General features: G+C 40.2%; 1 protein-coding gene across 1 annotated transcript in view; it reads left to right on the forward strand.

Moving 5' to 3' along the window:
- CDK12 (cyclin dependent kinase 12) overlaps window positions 1-6,621 on the forward strand; it is an 84,724-nt gene extending 78,103 nt beyond the window's left edge. Inside the window, exon 13 of the mRNA XM_017497180.2 lies at window positions 2,692-6,621. Coding sequence (XP_017352669.1) covers window positions 2,692-3,377 — 686 coding nt within the window. The 3' untranslated portion in view covers window positions 3,378-6,621. The remainder of the gene's footprint in view (window positions 1-2,691) is intronic.
- The last annotated feature ends 6,979 nt before the right edge of the window (window positions 6,622-13,600 follow it).

Consider the following 13,600-nt stretch of genomic DNA (forward strand, 5'->3'; position numbering starts at 1 on the left):
TTTTGTATTTTTAGTAGAGACGGGGTTTCACCATGTTGACCAGGATGGTCTCGATCTCTTGACCTCGTGATCTACCCGCCTCGGCCTCCCAAAGTGCTCGGATTACAGGCGTGAGCCACCGCGCCCGGCCAATTTTTGTATTCTTAGTAGAGACAGGGTTTCGCCATGTTGGCCAGGTTAATTTTGAACTCCTGACCTCAGGTGATCCACCTGCCTTGGCTGCCCAAACTGCTGGGATTACAGATGTGAGCTACCATGCCTGGCCAAAAGTCCTGTACTTTTAAGGAGCGACAGCATCGATACTTTAAATCATAACAGTATGATTTGTAATTCATATTTTATTTTTAATTCATTTAAGAAGTTTTATTAGCCTTACTTTAATAGCTTTTTTTTTTTTGAGGTGGAGTCTCGCTCTGTCACCGAGGCTGGAATGCAATTGCATGATTTCAGTTCACCATAACCTCTACCTCTCAGGTTCAAGTGATTCTCCTGCCTCAGCCTCCCAAGTATCTGGGATTACAGGCGTGTGCCACTGCCTGACTTTTTTATATTTTTAGTGGAGATAGGGTTTCACCATGTTGGCCAGGCTGATCTCTGCCCACCTCATTCTCCCAAAGTGCTGGGATTACAGGCATGAGCTACCATGCCCAGCCTTTGCTACTTTGGAATCAAAGTTTTATTTTATATATGTGAAGGAATTTGAACTCAAGAGTTAGTTCTTTTGAAACATAATTAGGCTATTTACATGAAAGTCAAAGTTTGAATTAAAAAATGGCATAGCTGGAAGAATGTAAGTTTAGATTATCTCACTTTTACAGTTACACATTTTTAAGTTATTTGACCTCGATATTAAAAAACCTTGTGTTACATTTTATGTGTAGTCCAGAAATACTTTTAAAAATAACTGGTACTATGATGTCCTTATATAGAGAGTGTTGAAAGCAAAAGGCTCTGAAATCTGTCACTACTTCTAGTCCAGTTAGCCCTCCTTTTTCAGCATGTCTACTCTCCATGTTCAAAATTTTCCATGGCTAATTTTTTGTCCTTAAATTCATTTTTCCCTGCCACCCTGTCAACCAGGTAATCAGTCAACAAAAAACTTGGGTGGGTACTATACATAGGGTCACCAGTTGATTCCTGATCTGTCCCAGTTTTAAAGCTAAATGTTGACAACCTGGAAAACCCTCTCAGTCCCAGACAAATTGGGACGGTTGTTCACCCTACTTGGATGTTACTTGTAGCACCTGACCTCATCTTTTATACTGTACAACCTTACAATTTTGTAGTGTTTTCAGAGTGCTTTCATCTGCATGCTAAGGGAATACAAACTTATTTACTGATTGTCTTTGCAAAATATAATTAAGATAAATATGCTACAAAAATATCTAATTATAACTAAAAACTGTTTTTGGCTTGTTTTGAGTAATGACTTTACATCGCAGCTTAAATAATGGAAGAATAACACACACACGCATATATATATATATATATATATATATATATTTTTTTTTTTTTTTTTTTTTTTTTTTNTAAATAAGCTTCCATAGGGAAAAGAAAAATTGGTTATTTGGAAGGTATCCCAAAACATGAATTTTTTTTCTTCAGCAGGATGACTCTCAATTTTCTAAAGGCATTGTTCTGACCATACTTCTGTCTCCATGGTTTTGTATGTCCTCAAACTCATACCATTTTATATCTCTCCTCTCCTGACTTGGCAGGAGTTCATTATCAGACAATGTTTATTATGCTTAAGCACATTTAGGCAGCAGTGGAAGAAAGAAAGTCTGGGGAAGTGGTTCAAGAAAGACAAAAGAGTATAGTGTAAATTCAATACCCTTTTAATTACTCAGTTCTGGTCACTATCTCCAAGATAAACAGATGTTTGTCAACAGCTCATTCTGCATGACACTGCTATGGTGATTTTTTTTTTTTTTCATAGCATGGAAAAAATGCAGGAGGTAGGAAAACAAAATAGAAAGTTATGATGGAAATTACTTTAATCTTTAAAATTACTGTAACATAGGAAGCTGAATGATAATATGGTAATTAAAATCCTTTCAGAATATCATTTTGGGGAGAGGTCGCTAAAGTTTGAAGAAGCAAGTATATTTTTCTACATGACAGTAATGAAAAGTTTTTACTTTATCTCTCCTGTATATTAAGTTTTATTTCAGGTTAATCTGTGTCGTGAAACATTCTGTAAAATGTGTTAGCAAGTCCACACAAGGTCTCTGTTGTACACCAAGATTATGTCCTAGAAATGTGACCACAGCATGTATATTGTTCCCTCTCATCTTCCTTCCTTCTGCTTTGTTTTAATGTTTCCATCTAACAGCAAAAAGGGGCAGGGAGGCTGCCAACAGCCTGCATATATTAGAACAGTTCTTTAAAGGAAGGAAATGGAGGAAATTTCTCAGACAAAAATCAGGATAATCATTTGAAACCTATGATATTTTTACACTAGCTATTAGATCCAGAAAGCAACTGTTTTACTTTTAGTCACCTGATTTATTTATAATTACAATTTCCTGATCCCAAGATTTTATTCTTTATATATCTGGTTACTTATACTGATATTTGTTTATGTTGCGCAGTGTGTGTGTTTGTGTTTATAATCACATGTGCTTTTTAAGATGGTGTTTAAAAGAAGTAACCCTTCCACAGCATGTCCTCCTCACATTCTTCCACCAGAGAAGAGGCCCCCTGAGCCCCCCGGACCTCCACCGCCGCCACCTCCACCCCCTCTGGTTGAAGGCGATCTTTCCAGCGCCCCCCAGGAGCTGAACCCAGCCGTGACAGCCGCCTTGCTGCAACTTTTATCCCAGCCTGAAGCAGAGCCTCCTGGCCACCTGCCACATGAGCACCAGGCCTTGAGACCAATGGAATTCTCCACCCAACCCCATCCAAACAGGACTTATGGAAACACTGATGGGCCTGAAACAGGGTTCAGTGCCATTGACACTGATGAACGAAACTCTGGTCCAGCCTTGACAGAATCCTTGGTCCAGACCCTGGTGAAGAACAGGACCTTCTCAGGCTCTGTGAGCCACCTTGGGGAGTCCAGCAGTTACCAGGGCACAGGGTCAGTGCAGTTTCCAGGGGACCAGGACCTCCGTTTTACCAGGGTCCCCTTAGCATTACACCCGGTGGTCGGGCAACCATTCCTGAAGGCTGAGGGAAGCAGCAATTCTGTGGTACATGCAGAGACCAAATTGCAAAACTATGGGGAGCTGGGGCCAGGAACCACTGGGGCCAGCAGCTCAGGAGCAGGCCTTCACTGGGGGGGCCCAACTCAGTCTTCTGCTTATGGAAAACTCTATCGGGGGCCTACAAGAGTCCCACCAAGAGGGGGAAGAGGGAGAGGAGTTCCTTACTAACCCAGAGACTTCAGTGTCCTGAAAGATTCCTTCCCTTTCCATCCTTCCATCCAGTTCTCTGAATCTTTAATGAAATCATTTGCCAGAGCGAGGTAATCTGCATTTGGCTACTGTAAAGCTGTCCGTTGTATTCCTTGCTCACTTGCTACTAGCAGGCGACTTACGAAATAATGATGTTGGCACCAGTCCCCCTGGATGGGCTATAGCCAGAACATTTACTTCAACTCTACCTTAGTAGATACAAGTAGAGAATATGGAGAGGATGATTACATTAAAAAGTAAATGTTTTATTAGTTCATTGCCTGCACTTATTGATCAGAAGAGAGAAAGAACAGTTTCAGTTTTGAGATGGCTCAGGAGAGGCTCTTTGGTTTTTAAAGTTTTGGGGTTGGGGGTTCTGTGTGGTTTCTTTCTTTTGAATTTTAATTTAGGTGTTTTGGTTTTTTTTCCTTTAAAGAGAATAGTGTTCACAAAATTTGAGCTGCTCTTAGGCTTTTGCTATAAGGGAAACAGTGGCCTGGCTGATTTAAATAAATGTTTCCTTCCTCTCCACCATCTCACATTTTGCTTTTAGGTGAACACTTTTTGCCCGTTGAGCATCTTGAACATACTTTTTTTCCAAATAAATTACTCATCCTTAAAGTTTACTCCACTTTTACAAAAGATAGGCCCTTTTCCCTGCACATAAAGCAGGTTATAGAAAGTGGCATTCTTGGGCAAGTAGGTAGATTTTACCCAATCTCTTTCCCTTTCTGCCCATATGTGCACGTGTTCTCCCTCTCCCTCCCCCACTTTGCTCTCTGCCTCTCCCTCCGTCTCTCTCTCTCTCTTTCTTTTTTTCTCTTTTGCTCACCCACTCTTGCTCTCTCTGTTTCTCTCTCTTTGAGGCATTTGTTTGGAAAAAATTAATAGTTGAGATGCCCAAGAACCTGGGATAATTCTTTATTTTTTTTTGAAATAAAGGAAAGGAAATTCAAACTCCTACATTGTTCTCTGTAACTCTTCAATTCTAAAATGTTTTGTTTTTTAAACCATGTTCTGATGGGGAAGTTGATTTGTAAATGTGGACAGCTTGGACATTGCTGCTGAGCTGTGGTTAGAGATGATGCCTCCATACCTAGAGGGCTAATAATAGCATTTAGCATATTGTTTACACGTATATTTTTATGTCAAAAAAAAAAACAAAAACCTTTCAAACGGAGCATTGTGATATTGTCAAAGAGAAAAACAAATCCTGAAGATACATGGAAATGTAACCTAGTTTAGGGTGGGTATTTTTCTGAAGATATATCAATACCTGACCTTTTTAAAAAAAATAATTTTAAATCAGCATACTGTGAGGAAGAACAGTATTGACATATTCATGTCCCAGCATGTGTATTCTGCCAGTTCTTTTAGGGATTTTCCTCCAAAGATATTTGGATTTGATTTGGTAAAAGGGGTTAAATTGTGCTTCCTGGCAAGAACTTTGCCTTATCATAAACAGGAAATGAAAAAGGGAAAGGCTGTCAGGGTGGGATAATTTGGGAGGCTTCTCATTCTGGCTTCTATTTCTGTGTGAGTACCAGCATATAGAGTGTTTTAAAAACAGATACATGTCATATAATTTATCTGCACAGACTTAGACCTTTAGGAAACAGGTTAGCCCCTTTTTACAAAGAAAAAGCAAACATGCTTCAGTATCTTGAAGGATAGTTTTCAAAACTCAAGTTTCATGTTTCAATGCCAAGTTCTTACTTTTAAAAATAAAATCTACTTATAAGAGAAAGGTGCATTACTTAAAAAACAGAACTTTAAAGAAATGAAAGAAGAATCCTCTTCAGATACTTACTTGAAGACTGTTAATGAAATAGGTAGATAATGGTGTGTGTATTTCTTTATTATTCTCTGGGTTTTTTATCTGGCCATGCCTCCAGGGCCAAACACTGATTAGAAAGAGAACCTTCTAGTCATTTTGGCATTGATGGCTTTTTATACCAATGTGTCCAGTTAGATTTACTAGGCTTACTGACATGCTGTTGGTAAATTGCATTAAAGTTCATCTGAACCTCCTGTCTGTTGACTTCTTAGTCCTCAGACATGGGCCTTTGTATTTTAGAATATTTGAATTTGAATTATTGGGCCCCACTCCCTGTTTTTTATTAAAGAACTTGAGCCTGGGATACTATCAGAAGTATCTATTCAGTGAAAAAAGTTGGTTTCCCATCAAATATGAATAAAATTCTCTATATATTTTCATTGTATTTTGGTTATCGGCAGTCATCAATAATGTTTTTTCCTCCCCCTCCCACCTCTTATTTTTAATTATGCCAAATATCCTAAATAATATACTTAAGCCTCCATTCCCTCATCCCTACTAGGGAAGGGGGTGAGTGTATGTGTGAGTGTATGTGTATGTATGATCTCATCTCACCCCACCCCCATTTTGGGAGTCTTAACTTTTAAAATGAAAAAAAAAGTTTGGTAATTTTGACTATTTCTAAAAGCAGAGGAAAAAAACTTATTTAAATATCCTGAAATCTGTACGGAGGAAGAAAAGGTATTTGTTAATTTTTCAGTTATGTTATCTATAAACATGATGGAAGTAAAGGTTTGGCAGAATTTCAGCTTGACCATTTTAAAATTACAAACCCAATTAATTCCATTCAAAAGTGGTTTTGTTTTTGGTTTGATTATTGTACAATGAGAGATATTAAGTCTATTAAATACATTATTTTGAACAGATGAGAAATCTGATTCTGTTCATGAGTGGGAGGCAAAACTGGTTTGACCGTGATCATTTTTGTGGTTTTGAAAACAAGTATACTTGACCCAGTTTCCTTAGTTTTTTTCTTCAGCTGTCCATAAGAACAATAGTATTTGAAAGCAACATCAAATCTATACGTTTAAAGCAGGGCAGTTAGCACAAATTTGCAAGTAAAACTTCTGTTAATTTATGCCATAGACATCACCCAACCACTTGTATGTGTGTGTGTGTATATATAATATGCATATATAGTTACCGTGCTAAAATGGTTACCAGCAGGTTTTGAGAGAGAATGCTGCATCAGAAAAGTGTCAGTTGCCACTTCATTCTCCCTGATTTAGGTTCCTGACACTGTATTCCTTTCTCTCTCTTGTTTTTGACCCCCATTGGGTGTATCTTGTCTATGTACAGATATTTTGTAATATATTAAATTTTTTTCTTTCAGTTTATAAAAATGGAAAGTGGAGATTGGAAAATTAAATATTTCCTGTTACGATACCACTTTTGCTCCATTGCATTTACTTCTTAATCTGTACCCTCTGAGCATATCTAATTATGTATAAAGGACATTTTTCCTCCATTTTATCTTAAGGGTTCTCTGTCTAGAATCATTATAGACTCATATGCTCCCCCTCCCCACAAAAAGTTATTAGGATTTGAAGAGGAGCCTCAAAACACTAGACTAGGAACTAGAGAATAAAAAATGAGTGGGAGAAACCATAAAATATGATTTTTTTTTTAAATAGAAAAGTTATACAAATAATGGTACCAAACCATCAAAAGAGTTGAGCTTCATGTACCCTGACTCCTCCTGACAGGAGAGGTAAGTGGGTTTGAGCTCAACTGTCATCAAGGGAAGTTGGTAAGAGGCTGTTTAGACCCAAAAGATAGTCTTAAACCAGACTCTTCGCCACTCCACCCCACCCTACCCCCCCGTTCCCACATTGTTACAGTGCAGTCAGCATGGAGATTAGTGTACCTACCTCTGTTGAGATTTCCTGATGCATTGCCAATCCAGAAAGTGAATCAAAAAGTTGCTTAAAAGTTAAAATCCCTGTTGTTCCCCAAATCTTTCCCATCTCCACATGAAGACAATAGCTTCCTCTTCCATTTTATGGCTTAGAACACAGAATAAATTTGCCCTTGTATGTGCTGCAGTCGTGCTAGTTAGGACAAATAGGTAGAGAGCAGATAAGGTCCAATAAGAGAAAGAAAGAGGACAGAGAGGTATCTGGAAGTTGTAAATGGGGTAAGCAAGTTGTATAAGAAGGTTAAGGGATACACCAGAGCAAGGGAAATTAGGAGGAAGTTGAATTCAAAAACTGGTGTTGATGAGAGTTGCTAACCTGCTTAGGAATCCTCAAAAGCTTTAAGTGGTGTTCCCTTCCCTGTGGGCTAAGTCACATCTTAGGTGAATGGAGAGCTCAAGTTTGTTTCAATTTCCTGGTTGGCCTCCAGAGAAACAGTCTTAGGTCTTTTTATATTGCAAGTTCATGATTGGGGTGTAAACTTCAGCCTACTAGAAAATACTATTTTCACTTCATAGCAATGAAAATTGAAGCAGTGTCTTTTCAATTCTGGGTCTAAAGGCTGAGGATCTTACTAACCTAGATTTTTCTCTGTCATACCAAAGGCCATTTCTAACCAGAAACCATACTGTTTAGTACCTAAATTTCTTAGGCACTGTCCTTTCCTAGACAGGCATCCTGAACTGTACGGTTATGGTTAATGCCTCAAAAAAGTAAACAGTTTCTGCTCTTGGTGCTAATCTTGGGATTTCTGTTGTTATTAAAGATTACCTCATAGCTTGATCGTTTTTTAGCTATTGAGTGACTTTTCATATCCTAATCATTCAGAGGGCTAAGTGGAATGGGAATGGGGAGTTCCTCAAGGGAGGAAGCACTCAACCATTCCAAGGGAGAGGTGGAACTGCTGAGTCTTCTGGTTGTCCTGAGAGGCAAGGTGAGCATTCCTGGACACTTGGGTTAAGTTTACAGTCCAGGTGTGACAGTTCTCGTCTGTAGGAACACCTCCAGTGTTCCTAACCTTGGGAATACTCTCAAGTAGGAGATTACTGCAAGTCAGAGTTGAGAGACTTTGGGGGGGAGTACGACATCTGAAGGAATGACTGGTGGTACTCCTCACTGTATGCAACTGTCTCTCCATCTCCTATCTACCCACTTCTTTTCCTATTTCTCTTTCTCCCTACTCAACCATTCAACAGGAATAATTTAGGCCTGCCATCGGTATTGATTGCTTAACCCTACCAGGTATTTAGAGTTACTGCTGTTTCATAGTTTTGAAAGGTAATGAGAGTCAGTTCATAAGACAAATGTCTATCTGGATCCTCAACCTACTGTAGTGGAAAGTGAAGGAGAAAGCAAAATAAGCATACTTTTGTATTGCTAGGAGGCATGAAAGGAGGTTTTCATTTATGTTATATAGGGCACAAAATATTCTTTTACTGGCCAGGAAAGGCGGGGAGTCATCTTTCTGTCTTCCTGCTTCCCCGCTTTTAACCTTCACCTTTTTATCCTCTTCCATATCCTGAGATTGTTGCTTTTGCTGTTGACATTTTTAAGCTCATTTGCAGATGGTGTCTGTGGGAAGTAAAGCTTGGTGAGAAGAGGGCTCTGTGGTATCTAAGAGAAAGCACTTAAGAGTTGCTTTAATGTCCTGGTGATTAATCACTGGGGTGCCAAAACACTTTGACCACCGGATTTCTCTCATTATCTCTTATCTCAAAAATTAGTACTCCAAGGCTGAGAGAAAGAGACTGATTCCGAGTTTGTCTTTCATGCCCTCTAAATGGGTAGTTTGTTAGTGAAGCATTCTCAGTTTGCAGCCTTCAGCTACAGCATACTTCTCTGAACTAAGAAGGTATAGTCATGAAGGAAATTCAATTAGACCCAGGTTCCCTAGGACTTGTAAATGGATGCACTTTTTGATATCTTGCTCTGGCATGGTTGTAAACTACAGATAGTATCGATAGCTCTAAAGGAATGAAGGGCATTTTATCCAGGCCAAACCAACCCTGAGGGAGGCTGCATGAAGAAACCTTTAAAAAGTCCATGATATAGCAGTCAGAGCTAAGTAAAGAACAAAGCGTGAGTCTTGGAGGGTGTCTTTACCTAAGGGGCCTGTCTGATGGGCTGTCTCTAGGAGGGGATACTTCTCCTTCCTGAGTCTCAGAACTACAACAGTGCCTAAGGAGGGACACCCTTGGTGAGGATCAGCCTGTAGACAACCCTCCTCACCAAGGCTAATGCAATTTTGAATGTATTCTTCCCTGGAGAAAACAGGCTGAATTCAAAGACCTAGAGAAAGCTTAGTAGCCTCATCCCTTTTAAAAATTTTGGAACTCTTAGTTTGGCCTTGTACTAGTATTAATATTTACAATTTCTGTTAGGGGACCAAAAGTTTCAGAAAATGAAGCAATATGAGAGGTAGAAATAAGGGTAAGAAGGGAGAACTGGAACAGTCTGGTAGCCGGGCTGCAGAAAGACTTGGGGTATAATTGCTTATAAAGAAGAGAGAGGGATATGGGATGGAAGGGAAAATTATGGTTGGGCTAGTGAAATTTATAGGTTAATTTTCTTAAGAGATTCACAGTTCATTTCAGGAAGACCCCATTAAAACTCCACTATTGAGTAAATAATTCCCCTTGATTACAGTAGTCTTGCCTTTAGGGTTGGAGGATGGGGCAAGAACCCCTAGGATCCTATGAAGACATTTTTCCAGGGAAACTGGAAAAGATGAGCAAATACGTTAAGCAAATAACTTACATAAGGGTGTTTACTTAACACTGCTATCTACGTAGTTCAAGAGAGTAATTCAGGAATAAGGAGGGAATGACATTGATGCATCACATTAAACAGTTATTGTTTGAATTTCAAAACTGCTAGTGATTTTAGGTATGTTAAGTCAACCTAGAGACTAGTATTACTCCTCTGCCACTAATTTTAGATCCAAATGATGGCAGTGCATAGAAGAACAAACCAGAATACGTGAATTAGAGTCACAGAATGTTAGAGCTACAAAAGAACATTAGTTTGTTTAATTCAGTGACATCTTTAACCAGTAAAAAGGCCCAGAAAGGTTGAGAAACCTATATGGTATTGGGAGAAGGAGGGGAGAGAAAGGAAACTAACATTTTTGGATACCTGCTATGTGTCAGGCACTGTACTAAGTGCTTTGCTTTTATCTTGATTGATTAGCACCTTAAAGCTAAGGGATAGAATGAATAAAAGGTTGTAATCCCAGCACTTTGGGAGACCAAGGCAGGCGGATCACCTGAGGTCAGGGAATCAAGACCATCCTGGCTAACACGGTGAAACCCTGTCTCCACTAAAAATGCAAAGAATTAGCTGGGTGTGGTGGCACGCGCCTGTAGTCCCAGCTACTCGAGAGGCTAAGGCAGGAGAATCACTTGAACCCGGGAGATAGAGGTTGCAGTGAGCCAAGATTGCCTGGGTGACAGAGTGAGATTCCGTCTCAAAAAAAAAAGCAAACGTCTTTTATTATCCTGAGCAATATGTAGGAGATAAAGGGGAGTGGTAGACCATGTTTTCCTCTCTAACCGCACAGGGCTAAACTACAGGAAGTAAAGAGTCAGCATTTGAGAGTGAGGTTAATTTAAGGAATTATTTGCCAAACTGTTGAAAGAGACTCACAAATAACTTCTCCATTCCTAGAGACCTTCTAAAGTGTGTTGATTAGAGACAGGACTGATAGGGACCAAGATTACTCTTGGCTCTGGAATTGATTTTCATTTTGGAAAACATAGTCATGACCTGAGAATGTGGGGATCAGTCATACAAATAGGAAACAAAATGGAGCTTCTCATCCTAAGATGTCTTCAAAGAGAACAGTAGTTACATACCATGAATGAAGGAGGTAAATTCCTTTGGTGACTGTGCTTGTTTTTTGTTTTGTAACAATTTGAAGTCATGAAACGGAATTTGTAATCTTGGGAAGATTCAGTGCCAAGTTCAAGGCAGGTGGCTGTTTGAAAATTGACAGAATAAAATTGTGTTCCTCGTGGTTGTTTGGTATAATATCCTAATAGTTATACCATGAGGGCTGCTTCACTGGGGAGCATTAATATCATCAGCAGAAGCATGTCCTGAGTACAGACAGGACAACCTCTGAGGAAGAAGATTGGGGGAGGGTCCCACCTTCAGGAAGCTTCTGGATCTTGTGAGAAAGGTCAGTCTTAGAGCTGGTGCAGAGTGGGGAATCTGTATTTGTAAGTCAACATGTCAATGTGGGTTATAAAATAAAACAGTATCATAAGAGGAAACCAAAGCAAAGAAATAATCAGAAAAAGTGGAGTTATTCAGAAACAATTATTTGAAAATAAAGAAGATAGGGGACACAAAACAGAAGAGGAAGGTGAGCAGTGGGAGGAATCTCATGGAAGAGGGCTCCTGTGTGTTTTGTGCAGAGGCAGTGAATTGGCTGAGTAGAATGGTACAGGAAAGGAGTATTAGGAAATGAAGTTGGAGGAGCAATCTCATTGGCTTGAATGAGGAATTTGATTTGTCAAGCAGTAACAGGGAACAGAGCATGATGAGATGAGAATCACATTGAGGACTTTTGTAGCAGTACTTGGTCAAGGAAGCAGAAAAGTTCACTATAATATTATTGTTCTTGCCAAGACATGAAGCAGTGAGAGTTTAAACTAGAGTAAGACACGGAGAATCAGAGGAAAGAAAATGGGTCATAGGAATTAGCAAGGCTTGGTCACAGCTTGGATGTGAGGGGAGGGATAAAAGCTTCAGGATGATGATCCCAGGACACATTTATGCTGTTGGTGGTGATGAAAGCTTGATAAGAGGGAACTGCTTTGTTTTTAAGTAGGAAGTGTTTTATCTTATTAACCAATTAATAGGATGTGTCAGTGTTCAGTGTTGCAGAGTCTAGGAGGGGGCACTGCCCTGGAGAATAGTGAAGCACGTACTATGTGTCCAGATGATAACCTGCATGCACCCTGCCCTTTTTAGGTTGAAGAACCAGGCAAGAGGGAGTCTGTTGCTAGGGTGTGCCCATAGACTTCAAGAATGCTATCTTACTTTGGATCTGGGAAAGAAAATAGCATTTTTGCTCATTTCTTCCCCTTTAATTCTTTGGAAATGGGATATGACTAGCCTGTGGCAGCATGTGCCTGTGGATGCACAATTCTCTGGCTTGATTCTTGGAAGGCCTTTTTCTGTCCCTCCCTAGGGGTCATTTGTATCTCTGATTCCTGCTCCCAGAGCCATAAAGTGGGAGCCCCCATTTATTAATTGGGTTGGGACTGGGGCGGGGGTCGGCAGGGGACTCTTTAGTGCGGCAGGCAGGGGTCTTCCCGAATGAGCCCATTAGCCAGCCCCAACGGCAGCCGAAACGGGGCCGCAGCCAAGTCCTCTTCGTTTCAAAAACCCTCCATCGCCTGCAGCAGATCAGAACAAGGCCTGCGGGAGCCCTTAGCTTCTGATTGCAGCTGTGAGGAAGGACAAAACAATTTATAGGAAGCCAAGTAGCTCCTGTCTCACTGTCTCTTCCTTTCCAACTTTGGGGAAGGGGAAGACTGGGATATGGTGTCTCCTCCCACCATGGCTTCTTACAGGCTTGAAGTAGGAGAGAACGAGAGTATATGGGCATTGATTGAATACTTAAGTCAATGCTGTCCATGTATTTCCACATGTCCTTTCTTTCTTCTTCCCATCCACACACAGTTGAGTTGGATTCTCAGCTACTACTTATGTGGTGCTCCCTAGGGCAAAGCCAAGGTGTGTGCTAAGTCTGGAGGGTTGGAGTGTGGGGGGATAATGCTTATCATACTCCTTCCTGCCCCATACCTGCTTTCAGTCTCCCATCTGCTTTATCAAAATTCAGGGTTAGAGTTAGACTGCCTCAACATCTTTTCCTCTTGATGGGAGGAGTTTGGCTCTTAAAGGAAGGCCTCCTTCTGGAACACAGTTGTCCTTTTAGTTAAGCCAGCAAGGGAAAGGTAGGCATCTATAGGGGAATTTCTCTCTGCAGTGGCCCAGAGAGAACCTTTAAGGGCAGGAATGAATATCTTACTTCCTGATGGAATGACACTTGTCTTCTCCCTGAGGGAATTGTAGATCGTCAGGGCTAGAAAAGAGGTTAGGTAATCTAACCTCTCTCTTTACAGAGCAGGAAACTGAGGATTAAGGAAGGGAAGTGCCTCACCCACACGGTCTCACAGTGAGTTAATGGCGGCCAGCCAGAACTAGATCTAAGAGGCCAGAATCTTGACTTCTGTGAGTAGAGTGCCCCTGACTTTAAGATAACCCGTTCCTGAGAGCCTTGAGCTGCTTCAGGAAAGGAAGGATGGACTGTGAGATTTGAGGACAAAGAGATTGAGGGAAAGGTAGATTTAAAAATCATTAGTAGAAAGACTGGGAAATTTTATATGTTTTTACCTTAAAGAATACTCTTTCTTCCTTTTTTTTTTTTTTTTTTCCTG

This window comes from Cebus imitator, unplaced genomic scaffold (assembly GCF_001604975.1).
Source record: "Cebus imitator isolate Cc_AM_T3 unplaced genomic scaffold, Cebus_imitator-1.0 Scaffold228, whole genome shotgun sequence".
Lineage (NCBI taxonomy): Eukaryota > Metazoa > Chordata > Mammalia > Primates > Cebidae > Cebus > Cebus imitator.